Source organism: Indicator indicator, chromosome 5 (genome assembly GCF_027791375.1).
Source record: "Indicator indicator isolate 239-I01 chromosome 5, UM_Iind_1.1, whole genome shotgun sequence".
Lineage (NCBI taxonomy): Eukaryota > Metazoa > Chordata > Aves > Piciformes > Indicatoridae > Indicator > Indicator indicator.
In genome coordinates this window covers 32382759-32400977 of record NC_072014.1, presented here as the reverse complement: position 1 = coordinate 32400977, position 18219 = coordinate 32382759, and the positions used below count along the sequence as shown (strand labels likewise).

Sequence of the window (18219 nt, the reverse complement as noted above, 5' to 3'; positions counted from 1 at the left end):
GGAAAGATCATTACAAGTCCAAACTCTCCCTTTCTGTCACTCGCAGGTGAGCAAGTGCTTGGCTGCTTTTCTTCCTTACAATATTTGTTTGGCTTTTTAAACATAAAAATGAGATTCAGTGATTTCACTCCTAATGAGCTCAAGGTGCCAATTTCTTAGAAAGTATTCATGCTCTTTGTACTCAAAACTCGCAGCAAAACCTTTCATCAGCCTCAGTGAAAAGGACTGTTGCCTTCTAACCCTGATTTGAATGTCAAGTAGTACATTTAAATGCAAGCATTTTTGACAGCTAAAATAATATATGATGTCTGGCACAAGTGATTGTTTCTTCCAAGCATTTCTCAGATCAGGGCAGGATTAGAGGAGATGGAAGGAAAGACTCTTCATCAGGGATCGGTCAAATGAAGCTGATATCTGCTCATCTTTGCCTCAAGTTTCTTCTGTCCCACAAGATAAAATTCACAAGGCCAAGCAGATTTTCATGGGGAAAGCAAGTGGTAGAAGATTTGTATGGTTCTGGGCCATGATATTAATTTTGCATGCCTTCCCCAGATAGCAAAAATTTTGTGGCTTTTTACCCAATTTCCTTTTGTCTGTGTATGGCTTTCATAGATGAGGAAAAGGCATATGTAGCCTGACATGCCAGACATGTAAATTTTTGTAATTCCTTCTAATAAAACATGTGCCACCTGACTTCCATGAGGGCAGTAGCCAGGAGGACCCACGTTCATTTAGACCTTATTTTCCATGAGAGGAGCAGTAGGAGCAAAGGGTACGTGGGATGCAGAGGTCCTGCGTTCAGTGACATCCTCTAACATGGATGTCCATCTGCATCTCCAGCAGCTCACATCAGTGGAGTATGGGCATGATGGGTCTGCACCCAAATTTGGGGATTTTTTTCCTGCCTGACCTTTGTGCTGATGCCACCCACCATGCTTTGCCTTTCTCTGTGGCTGGCTGCCAGGTTAGTGTGGTCTTGCAGGACTGGAAGATGACTCAGGAGACCCCAGACCTTAGCCTTCCTGGCTGTATCTGCCCACATTCTGACACCATGGTAGCAGGAGCACTCCTTTTGCACAGTGTTCACATTGTGGGGTTCTGTGTATTTGGGTGGAGTTTTTTTAGATGTGTTTCTTGTGCTTGCAGCTCTTGATGGTGGGGACCTGTGCAGAAGGACTCCAGTCCTTGCTTCTGTGTGATAGACTGTGACCTACCCTCCTCAGCAAGAGATGCTCTCCCTGTTTGAAAGGCTGCTCACTGGCAACCAGGAATAAAGCCAGCCTTGTTAGCACTGTGGCTTTAAAGATTTTATTTTTTAAAAGAAGTTTCATGTTGGCCAAAGGGAAATTCTTTTCTCATTGAAGACAGGAAAATAAGGTCGTTGTATTATATCCTTCAGAGCGTCTTTTTTGAGATGCCATTTGTTGAAGTGGTAATTTTGATTTGGATTTACTGAGGGTTTTCTTTAAGGATTGGTTTTCCCCTCTGGGACGCAGGGGTTTGCCTTCCTGTTTTGGATGGTTGGAAGCTTGGGCAGCTTTTCCTGTATGATGTGCTCTGTATATAAGTGATCTCTCCTGAAATAAACTCATTTCCAGTTACTTAAGGGGAATCTAGTAGCTGCTGCTTTGTGGCAACTGCTCCAAGTGACAAAGAATTTCTTGGATATGAGCTTGTCAAATGGTTCTGGTCAGTACAGGATGTTCAGTATTAAATTACTTTTATGGGATAATTTTCCTGTATTAATTGTTTGCACTTGATGCCACAGACCAGTTAAATTGCTGCTTTCCCAGGACTCTCTCTGTTAGAGAATATATGTTATCTTTTAAAACACAGAATCACAGAAACATTCAGGTTGGAAAAGACCCTCGGGATCACCAGTCCAACTGATAACCCTACTCTAGAAAGTCCAGCCCTAAACCATATCCCCAAGCACCACAAACATATATTTAAGCCTGTTCAGGGGGTCTTTAAATAGCAATATAATCGAGTTTGCATTTTCTTAATCTCCCCCAGGTGTCCTTGGTGGGTTTCTTGTTTTTGCTAGGACTGTACATCTCATCCTTGGCCTCCTGCATGGGAGGGTTGTATGGAGCACCCAGGATCCTGCAGTGCATCGCCCAGGAGAACGTGATCCCTGTGCTTGCCTTCCTTGGACGTGGGGTTAGTCATCCTTTCTCTGGGATTGCTGTCAAACCTTCACCTGAAGGAAAATTGGTGATCTAAGAAGCCAGGATTTCGATGTGTCTGTAGGGTGAGAAAGGGGATGTATAAAATGCAAGAACAGGAAGGCTTGGGATCTGGGAGAAAAGCCAGGAAATGGGTAGTTTTATTAAAAAAAAAGAGCCCAGCTGCCTTTGGTCCTTTCCCTGCCTGTCCCCTCTGCTGTGCTGCCTTTGCCATCAGCCCTTCCACAGGGCCTGACACAGAGCAGGAGAAGCCCTGCCTTGCCCTGGCATCTTGCTTCCTCATCTCCGTGCTGCGGCTCTGGGGCTGTCTGTCCTGCACCTGCATATAGACAGCCCTCTTTGGGCTGGCATCAGTCCCCTTCCTCAGACCTGCTTCTTCAAGATGTCCCTGGCAAAACAACCACTTATGGTATAACTTTGCTTGTGTTTGGTTTTTTTTTTTTTTTTTTTTGACAAATGCCTTATCTGCACTGATGCTGATCCTAACCATGTTCAAGGGAGGTACCTAGCTCTTCTTTGCTCTCCTGTCCAGGGCAGAGGCCTTTTGTCCAAACACTTGGTGAAATGGATGGTAACTGCCTTTTTATTTTTTTTTTCCCCTTGTTTCCTTCCTCTTCTTCTTCTTTCTTGCACATTTTCTTTGAGCTGTTCCTATCCTGTTTGGTAGCCTCCTAGCTGAGTACGTGAGTAGTCATCCTGCTGTGGATCCGGTCTGTGTGCACTGGAGAAGAGGACACTTCTTTGTAAGATAAGGTGCCTTATGGACTCTATAATATAAAAGCAAAGAATAGATTTGAAAGTTAGAGGGCTGCCAAGCTTTAGATATGCTTTGAAACAAAGTATTACTTTGGGTGTTAATAGACTTTTTCCCCTGTCCTTACAAATTATCCACCTCTTTGCACAAGGCATTCTACTGACTGCTGCTCAAAGTACCAGTCATTAAGGGCTCTGTAGTCTTGAGCTATATATCCAGAGCAAGCTATTTTTGATGGTTTCCCCCTTCTCCTAAACAAGGAGAAAAGAATTCTATCACTCTCAATAACATGCAGTGCCTAACTGTCTGTACTGAGTGGCTGGAAAACCTTATGGTATCTTGCTCCCTCAGAGCAGCTTGTAAAATACAGAAAAATATTTTACAATATTGATATTTATGAATGTTAAAAATATGTAAATATTTCATAAGTGTAATAATTTTTGTCCTCTGTGTTAGGTTTCTCAAAGTAATTTCCTAAAATGAAAATCATAACAATAATAATAAATAGAAATAATTATAGGGAAAGCAGGAACAATAATGACAGCAAAAACTTCCAGCTCATGAAGGCAGCTGTCAGAATGATCCCAGAACAGGCCGTTCAACATTTGACAACCCTTGTGAAATTCTCAGAGATTTAGCAAAGTTAACTGCAAAGTTGATTGTCTCTCTTCTTTGATAATTTTCTTTCTGTCACATTTTCTGCTCTGAACTCTGTCTGGGCAGAGTGCCATTATGGGAAGGGCTCAGAAAGAGAACTCAAATGCAGATCACTTTTTACCCTTCCTTCTCTCTGTCACCTTGAAAATTGTGTAGCTAATAAATTTAGTTTGCCCTTACCAATCTGTTCAAGATCAAGTTCTTCTTTTCCATGGTTGAAGAAAGTGATACAGTCACCATAACCCCAGCTGATGGGAAGGACGTGAGTGTTTCTATAGAGTTAAAACTGAGCCAGAGGCGTTCTGAGATTGTCCCATCTGTTCCCCATCTCAGTACATCTTTCTGATACCAAAGATGCTTTCAGAGAACCTAATACCAAAGATGCTTTCTGAGTTGTTCCTTTGTCCCCAAGATGTATTTCTGTTTCATTGTGAATAGGCTTAAGGTCCAGAACGGGCCCTCTCTTCTATTAATAAATAAGAGTGGAGGAAATAGAAATAGTTTCCATTTGAGCTGTGTGTTTATTAAAGCAGCGCATGCAGTAAGTGAAAACCTAACATATTTTGTAAGGTATTTTGTCAGATTTTTTTTTCCCAACAAGGTCTATATGCAGCCTGCACAGGCTCCTTGGGTACTCAAATGGCAGGACAGTGCCTGGTCCAGGGAGGGGCTCATTAGGTTTGGGATTAAACTTCATGACCTGATGACTCAAGTCCTTCCACCCCTGATGCCCTTTGCTTTGTCTCTCTTTTTCTCCTTTCCTTCACCCCACCCCAAAAGAGGAGAGCAGGTGGTGTTTCTCTTGGCTGCCTGTTTTCCCAACAAATTCCCAGCATTGCTGGAAGCTGACTCCCACCCTCCAGCATCCTTGAACACCTAACCTCTCTACTGCTTTCCTCCTGCCACTGGGCAGATGTGATTTGGGTGGGAAACCCCAAGAGCAGAGGCTCAGCAGACCATGGGTTTAGCTCAGCCTTGTGGCCAGGGCAGAGCCACCAGCTGATGTGAAGGTGACCCTGCTCTGTGCAGTATAAGCCTTTCCAGCAGTGGCATGCAGGAGCCTTTTGGGTAGGCAGTGATGTGGAGTCCTGTAGGGAAATTAGAGATGAAGAGTTAACTCCAATTATCATGTTTTTTTGCAAGACTTCCCATAAGCCTCACAGATCTCTCTGAAGGTTTATTGCTGCTTTAATGACATTGTTTCAACATGGAGATACAGAGTGAGAATGGATGAATTTTCCAAAGACAAAGCTTGAGTAGGGCTCAGAGGTGAGATGGAAGCTCAGCAGCTTTTCCCTTCCAGTCTGTTCTTTAATTATTAAGCTGATGAGCCTCTACTTGCACATGCATGTGTTTCATGACTCAAGGGAGTACTGCAGACCACCCAGGTAACTGTCCATGGCAGCTGAACAAGCCAGGAATCCTCATGGCAAGGCTTGTGGTTATTAATTTTAATTCAAGTTTGTTTTATTTATGAATTAGAAAGGACCCAACAAGACTCCAGTGGCAGCAATTTGCTTAACAAGTCTCATCACCATGGCTTTTGTCTTCATTGGACAAGTGAACATTCTTGCTCCCATAGTCACCATCAACTTCATGTTGACATATATTGCTGTAGACTATTCCTATTTCTCAGTCTCCTTGAGCTACAACATTCACCAGAAACCTGATGACACCCAGATGAAAAATACTAGACCTGCTCACTCTTCCCAGCCTCTAATTGTCAACAAGTCTTCCAGCCATGCAGCAGATGGAGTAATTCAAAGCAGGTCAAATGGCACCTTGCTGGAATTCACAAGAGACATGGACCAGCTTTTTAAACCCTTCCGTAGTGAGCCAGGTACTTGGAAAAAAGGAGGAGCTGAGAATTTAACTCAAAAAGTCAAACAAAAGAAGGCAAAGAAGCCAGCCAAGCAGACATTGCAAGACAGCTTCCTCCTGGATCTCCGACCTGATGCTTCCCCATCTCAGCATGGCTGGGATGAGGCTGTGGAGCCCTACAGTGAATGCAGACAGGACCTGGCCGAGCAGGGCCATTGGCGGGATGCGGGTCCATGCTCATCACCTGCTGCAGATGCCCAGGGGACACCTGGGCTGCTGGATCTGGGGGATCAGCTCTACAGAGAGGTGCAGGGGTTCTCTGGCCAGAGGGCAGAAGGTAAGGGCTGTAGGAGATGGACATCTCCATGCTCCTGGGGGAATGGTTTATGACCTTGGTCTTCCCAGTGCTTTCTTTAAGGCAGGCATGAAACCAGCTTTATAGGGAGCTGTCATTCAGTGATTCATACCAATAATATCATGTATTCCAGGTGAGGGTAGAGTTCATCACTGTGCATCACAGCAGAAGTTCCAGTGCAATTTCCTATGGAAGATTAATCACAGGAAAGCAGACAGGGCTATATTTAGCATCAGGTTGTTTACTATATACTCATTATTCTACACATGCGTGCCTAATGCTGTGCATTAAAAAGGTTTTGAGTGTTATCTTGGGGTTTACTTCATCCTGATGCGGGTTAAGAGGGATGGAGCAGTGCAAATCTAAAACTCAGGCTGTCAAAATGCTGTGTGTGGAGCCTGGAATTTAACATCCACAGCTAAGAGTCTGGATTTGTTTTGTTGGTGATGTGGTATTTCATACGGTGTGGTTGCTTGGAGTTTGTCATCTCAGTGCTGTAGTGTTTTGTCAGTGTTAGTCACTTAAACTTCATAAACCCTTCCAATGGAGAAAAGCTTTATTTCTCTTCTTTCACAGATAGGGAAACTGAGGCAGAAGTAGGCAGATGTAGCCTTCAAATGGATGCAGTACCAGAGTTGGCAACTTTTTTTTTTTCTTAACTTGCACTTCATTTCTATTTTCATTTTAGAGGTTTTGCTACAACTCTGCCATACCCAGCTGTCAGCTAGAGTTTCTGCTTTGGTTTTCTGGAGTCTCATAATGTAAACTAAGAGAAAAAACCTCACATTATAGCTCCTTGCTAATGTCTTGTCTCTTTTTTTGATTACCTTTTTTTTTTTTTCCTCCCCCTGTAGAATCTTCTATGAGGCAACAAAATCCAGAGCTGGGAATTCAGCAAATACCAGAATCCTTCTACTCCAAATTATGCAATCACTGGGTTTCCTTTGCTGGTGTAAGTAATTTTCTTTTATTTTGAGCATTGCTTTGTATCTATAAAGCACATAAAGAAATTCCTCACTTACTGCAGTATAAGTGCACTCCAGTACTTTAAAATGCCTTCCCCCCCCCCCCCCCCGCCTAATATTCCACCTGAATTAAGGTACTATGCACCCAACAGTTCAAATTCAGGGAAAGCCAGATGACATATTAATTAAAAGAAAAGAAAAAGAGTAATAAATCCCAACTCAACCCAAAACAATAGAAATTCCAAGTCTGGCATCTTAGGGCTTTAGAGATGCACGACTGGCTGGGAAAAAAAACAGCAACCCTCTTTTCACTGTGTGCCAGCTTGCTTTTTCTTACTGTGGGATCGAGTGAGATGTCAGCTCCAAAGCTGTGTGGCTTTTATTTATGAGCCAGTTTCTGCACGTTTAGGGTGGTGTTTCATTAGTGCTGACCTCCTGATTCCAGCAGCCTGGCTGTGAAATTCTATCCATCGAAGGAGGAAAGTAGAGCATTCCTCCAGCACGTTACTTTAAAGAATAAATAACTTTAAAATAGCTTCTGTCTCAGGCTGCTGAGGAGTTTAAGACATTTAAATTCATCTTGGGAAGATGGATTATTGGGCAGATGACAGGAAAAGGGTCAGATATGCATAATGAATGAACCATATGGCTTTGCTGCATGGATTCATAGCTATGTGTAAATTGTAACAAACCCACTCGAACAATGCACCAAACCCTTTTAATTTAGTCCTCAGATGGAGTTTGATACCTACTTTTCAAATTCACTACTGCTGCCAGCAGCCAGCTCCTGGCGAGGGGTCCCATGGGACTGCAGCACCAGGGGTGGGATGGATGTGGAGTTTCTTTCTAGCAGTGGCATCCTCAGGGGGGTGCGGTGGATGCTGTCTCTGGGCTCGGTAACTAATGTGGCTCTCAAGGGCCTGTCATTGTGGAGTGGTCAGCTCTCTGCCTTCGGGGGGGAATTTGCTTGTGGAGATGACTGACATCTTCATTAAAACAGATTTGGTTTCCTGTCAATAATCAGACTTTGGAGAAGGTTGCAGCAGGGTTGAGAAGCCATGAATGATGTAAAATGAAATCACAGAGGCAAAAATCAGATGCATTTATTCGTCCTGGTTCCATTCCCCTCTGCCCTCTCTTTGAGCTTCACCAATCATGTCAGTCTGGACTCATTTAGCCCTTTGCTGCTCTTAATCTCACCAATGAAGATGTTATTCTTGCCCCTGTTTGTATGCCCCTTGAGCCAAATCTACCTCCTAAGTTGATAAGCCTCTGGATACTCCTCTTGGAGCAGCCCAACCAGAGACCCGAGGTCCACCCTACCTCTTGGACATAGAGTAGCTCACAGAAAGCTACTTCCATGCTGCTGAAGATGCCACTGTAAACCTCTGCTCTCCCTCTGTTTAAGAGTGGGACCAAACAAAGCTTCCTAAAACATGGGAACCTCATTACTGAGAAACTTCATCCACACTATATCCAAATCCTTTCAGATAACACTGGGTGGAAATGCTCAACGTGTGGCCAAAAGCCACACCGTGGAGTGCTTTGCAAGCAGGACATGATGTGGTTTCTCAGGGGTCCTGCTGCACCATCAGCCTCAGCCATTGATGCCCAGGAGCATCCACCCATCCACCCATATGGCTGCAGCTGGCATTATTCATCCCATGGGCAGCAGGTCTTGTGCAAGGAGAGCCTTTGTCATGTCCCCATCACTCAGAGGGAGACACCTAAAAGGAAATGCACATGAGGATAATTCTGAGTGGCTGCATGCTGGCTCCTGACTGTGCATATCTGTTACATACTGCTCACAGGAAGACCCTGAGAAAGACAGAGACGGAGAGGTGCTAACAAAGCACTAGTTCTGCATTTATGCAAAACTCAGCATTTCTGGCAAAAAATATGAGTACCTACTGGTGCTCTCATAACAACTTGGAAGCCCCAGCATTGCCTCAGTTACTGACAGCTTCTGTCAGAGTTTCAACACATGGTCATTTCGCCAGTTTGAGGAACGAACTACTGACGTGGTGTCAGTCTGTGTCTGAAGGCGAGCTGTCAGCTCTCACACAGGGCCAGAGCAGGAGGCCAACTAAGCTGCTGGGCTTTGCAGAAAAAGGACATTGTCATTGCTGTGTTATCTTATGGATTCTGGGATAACCCCAAACTGTGTCCTTCCAACAGGCCATCATGTCCCTTATCATAATGTTTGTCATTCAGTGGATCTACACCCTTGTCCTCCTGGGTGCAGCAGTGATTCTATATTTCTACATTGGCCAAGTGAGCCCAGGACTCCCCCTTGGTGAGTATTCTTTTTTTCCTCTACTATTAAATCTGTGTAAAAATTAATTAAGCTTTAATTGAACTTAATTAGGGATTGAAACTCTTGTGTTTAATATGCAGGTGACACAGTGAATAATGAAGTATTGGTTTATTGTTAATTGAATGCATTTTCTCTCTGACTCATTTTATATTGGATTCTCACTTTAACTAGCATCAGTTTGATAGGCTGAACATTGTACTTATACCTTCATTATATTGTACTTTAAATGGTAAACTCAGATATTAATACTAAGACTTAACAGGGATGGCAGATTGTAAATGTTTCACAGTAACGAGAAAGATATGTTATAAATACATTTTAATTAACTTATTTAATCAATTTAAACTTACCTGAGAAAACCTTAAGGAAAAAGGGAATTATGACAAGTGTCTCATGAAATCTCAACATCCATGACTGTGGAACAAGAGAGCCTTTTGATTCCAGAACTAAACAGGTTGAATGTGTTTTGAGTGCAATCTGGGAAAATAACTTTCAGGCAGAGGGCATTAGAAAGGTCTGCACATGTGATCGACTTAACGAGTTCAAAATTAAGCAGTGAAGCACATTCAGAAAGCAGCTCACCAGAACCTGCAGCTCCTTGGCATGGCTGCTTGGAGGGGTTTGCATTGCTCTCTCTCTCTGAAGGGGGAGGGTGACAGGCATATAGAGTGCCCACGCTCAGGTACTTATGGATAAACATTTATGTGGGTGCATGCATCCATGCCTAGGTACACATATGTATGAGGACCTGCACGTGTGGATGTGCCACTTTTTGTTCAAGACTGGAAAAGAGGCTGAGTTCATGCCCCCTTTTAGCCAATGCAGAAATAGCTGCTGGAGTTTATTTTGTTAGGCAGTAGGTAAGTAGGTACTAGGTTTCAGAAACTCAGACAGTGAGAAACAAAAAAATAGTGGTTACTCAGTAGCCATCAAAACATTGCTCAACGATTCTATTTCTACTCTTGAATGCCTTCTTTTCTACATATCTATATGGGATAGTAGGGAAGAGCTGAGGTTGTGGATAGTAACTGCTAATTTATGTCTATTTGAATATAGCTAAGTTTTAACAAATGTCTTACAGCCCCCATATATTAAACAAAACACAAATAATGTTTTCAGGCTTTGGACTTTTGTCTTTGTATATTTACTACATTATATCTCTGATAACTGCTTTTGAAATATTTACCAAAAAAGACTTTTAAAACAATTTCTTTGCCAGTGTGTAGAGCATTTTGGAAGTTGATCTGAGAAACAGCAGCATGATTAGACATTTTTTTATTTGGTTCCTTTTGTGCATGCATTCTCATGCATACAGTAGAACAATGGACAGCAAAGAAGTTAGAAATGAACACTTCAAAGTTCAGCCTGAAGTTTTTTCAGCTGTGAGTGAACATTAATTTGTGGTCACATGGCATCCAATGATCTGTGAGTTTGTTCTCCCAAGGACAGAAGGAAGTTGGAAGACATCAGCTTGAGAAATGCTCTGTATTAAGCACTAGCTGAAGACCTTGGTTGTGGAAATTCTCTGGGATTTTGACACATGCCTTCTTTTATTTCTTCCTCCACAACAACCTGAGCCAAATCCAGCAGGCATTTCTAGGCTTCTGTTCTTCTCCCAATCCCTCACCACAAACTTCTCCTGCTGCTTTTGCTGCCATCTCCAGCAGTTCCCTGTCCCTGCAGTGAGCCAGTGCAGGAACTAACTACAGAGAAATCAGAAAAAATATTCTTGGTGTAATAAGCTAAACCAGCTCATCGTGGGGTAAGACAAGAGGGAACGAATGATGAGACCACAACCACCCTGTCTGTGGTTGGCTGAATGGCTCCTCCTGTCTCCCCATCCCTGTGGTGGGAATGATCTTTGAAGTCCAGGGAGGAGAACAGTGGGTGACTGTGCTTTGCTCATGGCACTACTGGGGTTTTCACCAGCTGTCAGACTGGTAAAGGACAGTTGTTCTGCATGGGAAATTTGGGTTAAGTTTCTTGACAGTTGTCTAAAAGCTGCAGTGTGTGGAGAGGCTGCAGAAGTGTTCTCACCACTGCAAAATCCTTGTGCACTGCAAGCTAATAACAAGCACATTGCTTTGAGATTTATGCAGAAATTCAATGGCATAATGCTATTATGAGAGAATTAGCAGCATTCTGACTTCTCATGCCTTTTTTCTGTAGGAGCAGCAGCAAATTTCAGTTTCTTTGGCTGGATTAAGTCGCTTTTGATCACCTCATGCAGGTTGGTACCAGTCACTTGGCAGTGACCAAGACAGTGCTCCTTGTTCCCATGGCCCACTAATGTGCACAGAGAGGTGTGGAAGAATTGACTTGCAGTCTATCTGGCCCTTCTTGCGTGCTCAAAGTTATTCTTGCTTAATGGTGAAAATATCTGTTTGTTTCCGTTTGCCTGACATATGACTGGCCACATAAGGGTGGGAGCAGGAGCCTTGTGCATGGACACATCAGCTGATAACTTGATCTTGGTGCCTTCATATTTATCTTATCCCAAAAGTTTGTGCTTAACCTTGGTGGCAAACTGGAAAATGTGATAGGAAATAAGGAACAGGAGCCTCCAATTCTTCCATCTGGCATCCATTGAAAGCAAATTACCGTGGTAGTGGTGGAACAGGCATGGGTGTCAGTTGTGCTTTGTTTCAGAGAAGAAATTTGGGAAGGAAGCTGCAATAGCTACAGGGCAAATACAATAAACAAGGTCTACAGTGAAGGAACCATTCAGTATTGAGCTTGCATGGTACTGTAGTAGCATTGTCTTGGGGTTTTCCTTCCCAGAAGACCATAAGGATTTAATTTGATTAGTTATTAACTGGTTTTGTTAATCTGTTTTGATCCTATTAATTATTAATTCCATGACTTTTGGGTTTCCCACAGAGAGTAGTGACCAGTGTAGTGTGGTTTTGAGGTTCTCAATCTGTTGGGCTGCTTTTTTGTTGCAGTGGGTGAACCACAAAAGTAAGGATTGCCCAACATGAGGTGTCATGCATGATATGTGCAAATTTGGTGACTCCTTTAAAATAAATGAAAGTCCACGCATTTAAGTATATTGGCACTTGCCCCGATTGTCTTGCCAGCGCCTGCCTTTGCCTGTAGCAGTCCCTGTAGCATGGCCACATGTCTTTGGTAGCAAAGGTAGCTTGGAAGAGAAGCTGAGAGTGATGAGACTTCTCTTAGGGTCCCTATGGCAGGTCTGTGGCATGGCAAAGAGCAGACAAGTAGGCTCTCCCAGATCACACCCACCCCTCTCTCTATTAGACCAGTGGAAATCTCCAAGTAGGGGACTGGGTCTCTGATGAGCCACCTGTCCAGCACACCTCTTGCCATGAATAGCTTTGCTCACACAGCTACTGTTGCCTTTCACAGCAGTTGTGCAAAGGGGCACACTTACCCAAGTATTCAGGGATGAGAGTCTGGGTTAGACAGACTACCTAGAAAAGGGGGAGTGAGGAGGTGCTGAGGATGAGCACTGCGTTTTCTGCATATCTCATTTAGAGTCAGGGGTTGTTGCCTTCCCCTCTTCACAACGTTTGCTGCACTGGTGACATGAGCCCAAGCCAAGGGTGAGGAGGGGAGGATGGGAACAGGGCAGGCACATGGAGCTGTGCTGAAGTACTGCACAGTGAGACAGGCCCCATTGCTTCATATCCTGGGCACTTGTCTGTCTGATTCCACCTCAGGGTCTGGATGGATTCATGGCAGGTCATTTTGGCTTGGTGCAGCTATGATGATAGAGCAGGGTTTTCCTTGCAGTTTGTCCCTCAGTATGTCTCAGCCCTATCTGCTGCCTGTTGTCAGAGGTTCCTCACAGGAGGCTGGTTGAGATGTGAGGCTTGATGGAGAGTTACCATGTGTGGAAAGGAGAAATTATCCCTTCTGGAGAGGCATCCTTGCTTCTTGTGGGTAGAGGTGGGGTTGTCTCAGGGAGATTTTATTCACTGGGTTAACAGACCAGCACAGTGCTTCCATCAGTGCAGTTGATGGGGGAAGACCCTGCTGAGGAAGGCTGAGTGGAGACTGGTGAGTGCCCAAGGCAGAAACGAATCTCACTTCTCTCTCCTCCAAGAGTGCAATCCTGAGTCAGCCAACCAAACTTCCAGTGCCAGGGCTTCTGCTCTGCTGGCACAAAGACTGTTTTGGCTCTACTCAAGTTATCTCGCTATGCTGCAAGAACCTGCATTGAAGTAATTTACAGGGTTTTGCTAAGCTCTCTTTTTTTTTGAAATCCAGGCAAGGTATTTTAATGAATTTGAGGTAAAGAAGAAATCCTCTCAGACTGCAAGAGAGTTGGAGACAACCAAGGAACCTTGACACCTCTAAGGCTCTTAGGAGCTCAGCAGAAGTCTGAGCCAGTGCTACAAGCTCTTATGGTTTTGATTTGGAGATGTGCAATAAGGTCTTCTTAAAATCAGCCTCTGGGACAAAGAGGAAAATCTTCTCTTTCATTTAAAAGAGTTACAAAAACTAATTGTACACTAGAGCTTAGGAAAGTATAAGAAGGTTATTTTTCATTAGAAATGGTTCATGCTGCTTCTTCTCATGTGGAAAATGTTTGCCATAGCCAATATTCAAAAAGGAAACTGGTTTATTAAGAAAATGTGTATTTTCCCCATACTTGCAGGGGGGAAAGAGTGCATTTTTTGTGCTCCTTCTAAGAAAAATGTTCTCAGATTAGCTGTGTGCCTCCCAAGGGTGCTGAGAAGGATTTAGCCTCTTCTCCAAGTGCTCTGATTTAGCCTCTTCTCAAGGCGCTCTGCCTTGTTTGCGCATCCAAGAGCACGGCTGCTAATGGATGGCAAACAAAAGGGTGATGCAAGTGTCTCTGCTGCTCTGTTTGCAGGAGAAGGCCATCTCCCAAGGAGCAGATCGTGGTGACACCATCCATTGCAACAGTTGGCATGGAGACCACTCAGCTCACCGAGGAGAACGCAGACTTTGCCTCACGAGACCGCTATCACCAGTCCTCACTCATCAGCAGAGAGGAATTTGGGAAACAATTCCAGTGAGGGAACAGGAAAAACCAAGCCATTTCTTCAAAAGGCATTTAGAAATGCTAATGGCTGCCACGGTGCCTTGTGAAATACTTGAATATATAGGAAAAGGACATGAATGGGTATTTATATATTCAAGGCTTGTTTGTTTATGCAAACTAGAACATTGCTGGGTTTAAAATCTTATCCAAAATGAGGGAAAAATGCAAATGAAAGGGCCAGTCTGGGGAAGTGATGAGTTACTGAGGACAATATAATCCTTTTAAAGAATTCAATTACGAGCATTATTGAACTCTAAAGATCATCACTGCTATAAAAGCTTACAACACCCCACTGCAAATGTCCCCTGGGTGACTGGGGATGCTTTGTGCTTGGGAGCAGTGACCTCTGCAGCAGGAGCCAGCGCCCTGCTCCCAGCTGTGCCACAGATGGATGCAACCTTCCAGGTCAATTCACTTCTCCTCTCAGCATGAATTTGCCTGCTTGTAATACAGTAATTTTCTACCTCAGTATTTCAATTACCAAGGTCTTAGAAAGTAGTTAAGGTGTTAGACAATAGGCCAGAATTGGTGGTGAGTGCAGAAGATTATGAAATACATTCACAACTAGAATCAAACCTGCAGTAATGCAGTATAAAGGCCTCTACTGTGAAACTGTGAAATGATGTCTTAGAAGCTGTTCACAGTGATTTCCCACATCCTTTCTGATGTGACATCTGGGACCTGGCAACATAGCTGTGTCCAAATAGAGAGACAGATGATTCAGGAGTGCCTTAACAAAATACACTCAGAGCCCATCCCACAGCAAGCTCCCACAAGTAGCCATTTCTTCTACTGCCATGATTTGGGATGCAGTAGGTTCAGCTGGGGATGCTACAGGATTTCCTGCACTGACCTTAGGATTGGTGGGCAGTGCCTGTGGCATGGGGTGAGGTGTTGCATGGACACCTCTGTCACCATTGCTTCTGTCCCCCAGAGAAAAAAAACCTCTGCTAAGCATTGTCCTTCCTGCAGAGAGAGACCTGGGGAGGTGTGCAAGTCTCAGCAGCACAGATCAGTTCTGATGATACAAGGACAGGGGAAATCACTACCTTTAACTTCCTTTTATCTCTGATCATTTCAGCCTGTAGATTATTTATTTCTCCTTTCGTGCAATAAAAGTTTGAGACACAAGGAATTCCTCTACGTACTTGCTGTGGACACACTGAATGCCTTTGAGCACTGTTCTGCTTGCTGGCACCTGATGCCCCAGCTGTGGGGGACTCCTCATCCCATCTCATGCTCTGACCGGCTGCAGCTTTGGCTCTTCCAGTTTACTTACAGAAGGAAGCAAAGGCAGCTTTCTACTGAGATGAAGAGAACAGAAAGCCTATTCATTTTTTTCAGGTCACAGGCCTTTTACTAAGTGTTTTTAACCTTCATTATCTCAGTAAAGAGGGAATTTATGCTTCTGTGGCCAGCACTGAGCCACACTCAGATCAGCCGTTCTGTGTTGGAAACCCCCCTTCCAGGGTTCTTTCCTTCTATTGCCTTTTGCCTTTGGTTTATAATGAGCGTGGATTTGTTGTGGGGATGTGGCTCTCTGCTGAAGCTTCCTCTGAATTCCCTGGGACCAGTGGCTCCAAGGAGCCCTTTCTGTGTTTGTAGCATCCTTGGCCTTGGCAGCTACTATGCAAAATTCAAACACTCCTTGGTGCTGATGCATCGCTGGTAAGTGATGTGGTGCTGTGTTATCCCCTGTTCCAGTTCGATACAGAACCATAATGCCATTACTGTAAAATCTTGTATTTCCTGAGGTCCTGTCACATCAAAATATTGTGGAGTACCTTCCTTCCCAACATGGAGTTTGCCCAGCCCCACGTTGCTCTGTACCTTGAACAAAAGAAAACCCTGGACCATGTCATGCAGTGATTAATGGGCAGAAATTCCCGGGTTAATGTCTTTGTTAATTCCTAAATAATTTAGTTTGCTTCTTAAAATCAGGCAACAATGAGAAGATTCAAGGAGGGGAGGATGAGGAAGCTCCCTTGGCTGTGTACTTTCAAGAAGAACTGTGCTGGTTGAAGCCATGGTGGTGGGGAGTGTTTGCCTCTCCAACATCTTGATCCCTGCTCATTCCTAAACTGGGGCATAGTGGGACAGAAATACAAGCAGCTTCTCCCTTGGCCTAGCAATATTGGGAAGATGCCCCACAGCTTTGCTTTCAGCCAACTAAGTCTACAGCAACTTTCTTTCCCTGGAGCTGCTGACCTGGCCCTGATGCCACCATCCTGCCCCTTTGGGTCCAGCAGCCCTTTGCATCCAAACGTCTTTTGGAACAGTTTTGGTTCTGTTTATCTGCTGGCAGAGCTGCCACTGGCTGCTAAAGCAAGACACCACACGCTGCAGGGACCCAGTGAGGGTCCCTGGAGGGCACTGGGGTGCAGGAATGGGTTGTGCCTTGGTATTTCTGGGAAAAGGCAGTGGCAGGGCTGGCAACAGCACCAGGTGGCAATAGCTGTGATTGGGACCTGGCTCTGCAGAACGTGTGTGCCGGGTTCTGGTCATCGGGCTTCACGTGCTGCTATTGGAGAAACTCTTCCACTTCTTCTGGTGGCACCACCAGCACAGCAGGAACAAGCTCCCTCTGCCCTCAAACTAGGTAAGTCTGGGCACAGGAATCTTTCCTCCCCTCGTATCTGCCAGGGAGGAACACATCACATGGGGCTGTTTCCTTACTGCCATTGCGGGTTATGAATAGAACAACTTTCCTGTTTAATGCTTGAAAAGGGATGTGCTGAACTCTCCCAGGCTGTTAGCTCTGGCATGGTAAGAGTGAAGGGAACCCTTTTTTTAGCTCTGATAACACCACAGACTCAGAAGTGTTGGTGAGTCGATGAGTTCAGGCCATATGGGTATGCAGGGCTTTGCATGTAAAGAAGGTTTTCCAGCAAGCAAGAAAGAGCAGCTAAATTTCCAGAGATTGGTGGTGCTGTGTCAAAAAAATGTCTGTGGTTTCTGTACCAGTCTAAAATAATACATTAAATTATGGGTAGGAATTTTATCAGCTTCAGGTTTAGTGGTAGAAGGGAAGAAATGCAGGCAAGGATGGCCACATCTTTTGCTGCTTTCACCTCCCTGGCGTGCATGAAGAGGCTGTGACTGCAGATGCTGAGGCTTTCATGGAACTTTAGGTTTCCTGAAGGTGAGTTTGGGACCCAGCTCTGAGCATTGTTTATCCAGGATACAGCTTGGTTAATGTCATTATTAAAAGGTCCTCCTATCTTCCAAGCCACATAAGCTTTCTCAGTATCCATCATTATTTTCCTCCCAGTTGGAAATTGTTTTTTTTTTTTTTTTTTATTATGTAAGAAATGAAAATGTTTTGCAATGGGCCAGGGCGTAAAAACATCTGTTTTCAGGAGAGATGTGGATGTAATAGCTTGGTTTTATTCCTTCTGAAGACTCCAGCTGTAGATTGGTGACTCCAGTTTTGATGGCTTGCTTTGCAGAGCATAGAAGCCCAGAAGGCAGTGGGGGATAAATATTTTATTACTTGCCTTGCAGTATTGCCTTGGAAGCTTATGCTGCTTTTGTGATCCCGTGGCACCAACCCGGTCAGGAAATCAGAATCTTCTGCCTCAAAAAACTTGCAGCACAAATAGTCAAGACTAAGAACAGGGAGAAGAGTGAAGTTTTATTGTGATACTTGCATTAAGAGAGAGCTCCTCAGGTGGTATAAGTTGTCATCATCCTACTAGATCTGGTTGTGTCCCACATTAGGATTCTGCATGGGGAGAACCAAGGTTCTTAAATCCATAGCTTAGCTCAAACTCCTATTTTTTTTTCCTCCCCTCTTGACTTTCTCTTGATAAGCTTTGAGTTTCTTTGTATGGTCCTCGTTGTATACACTGGTCAAAAAACACACCTGCCATAGTGATTCATAGCAGATAGTCATGAGCACAGTGTTGAAGTAGCAAAGAGTGATGGCAAGATGTGAAATGATGCTTCTGTGCATGACTGAATTTAGGCAGGGCAGGTTTCTGTGCTCTGTGAGCTGAGGTCCATGCACCTCTCATTTGGACAGTGTCTTAAACAGCATCATACTTACACCTGCAAGGTTGGAAGAGATTTGCTGAATCACAGGAGCCAGCCTGAGATTAATATTTAGGTTAGTGGGAAACCAAGG

The 18219-nt window shown here is 44.2% G+C and overlaps 1 protein-coding gene across 1 annotated transcript in view; it reads left to right on the top strand.

The window, feature by feature from the left end:
- The window catches only part of SLC12A8 (solute carrier family 12 member 8), a 51585-nt gene extending 37518 nt beyond the window's left edge, over positions 1 to 14067 (top strand). Inside the window, exons 8-13 of the mRNA XM_054381171.1 lie at positions 2017 to 2163; positions 5083 to 5758; positions 6631 to 6728; positions 8920 to 9037; positions 11228 to 11288; positions 13902 to 14067. Coding sequence (XP_054237146.1) covers positions 2017 to 2163; positions 5083 to 5758; positions 6631 to 6728; positions 8920 to 9037; positions 11228 to 11288; positions 13902 to 14067 — 1266 coding nt within the window. The remainder of the gene's footprint in view (positions 1 to 2016; positions 2164 to 5082; positions 5759 to 6630; positions 6729 to 8919; positions 9038 to 11227; positions 11289 to 13901) is intronic.
- The last annotated feature ends 4152 nt before the right edge of the window (positions 14068 to 18219 follow it).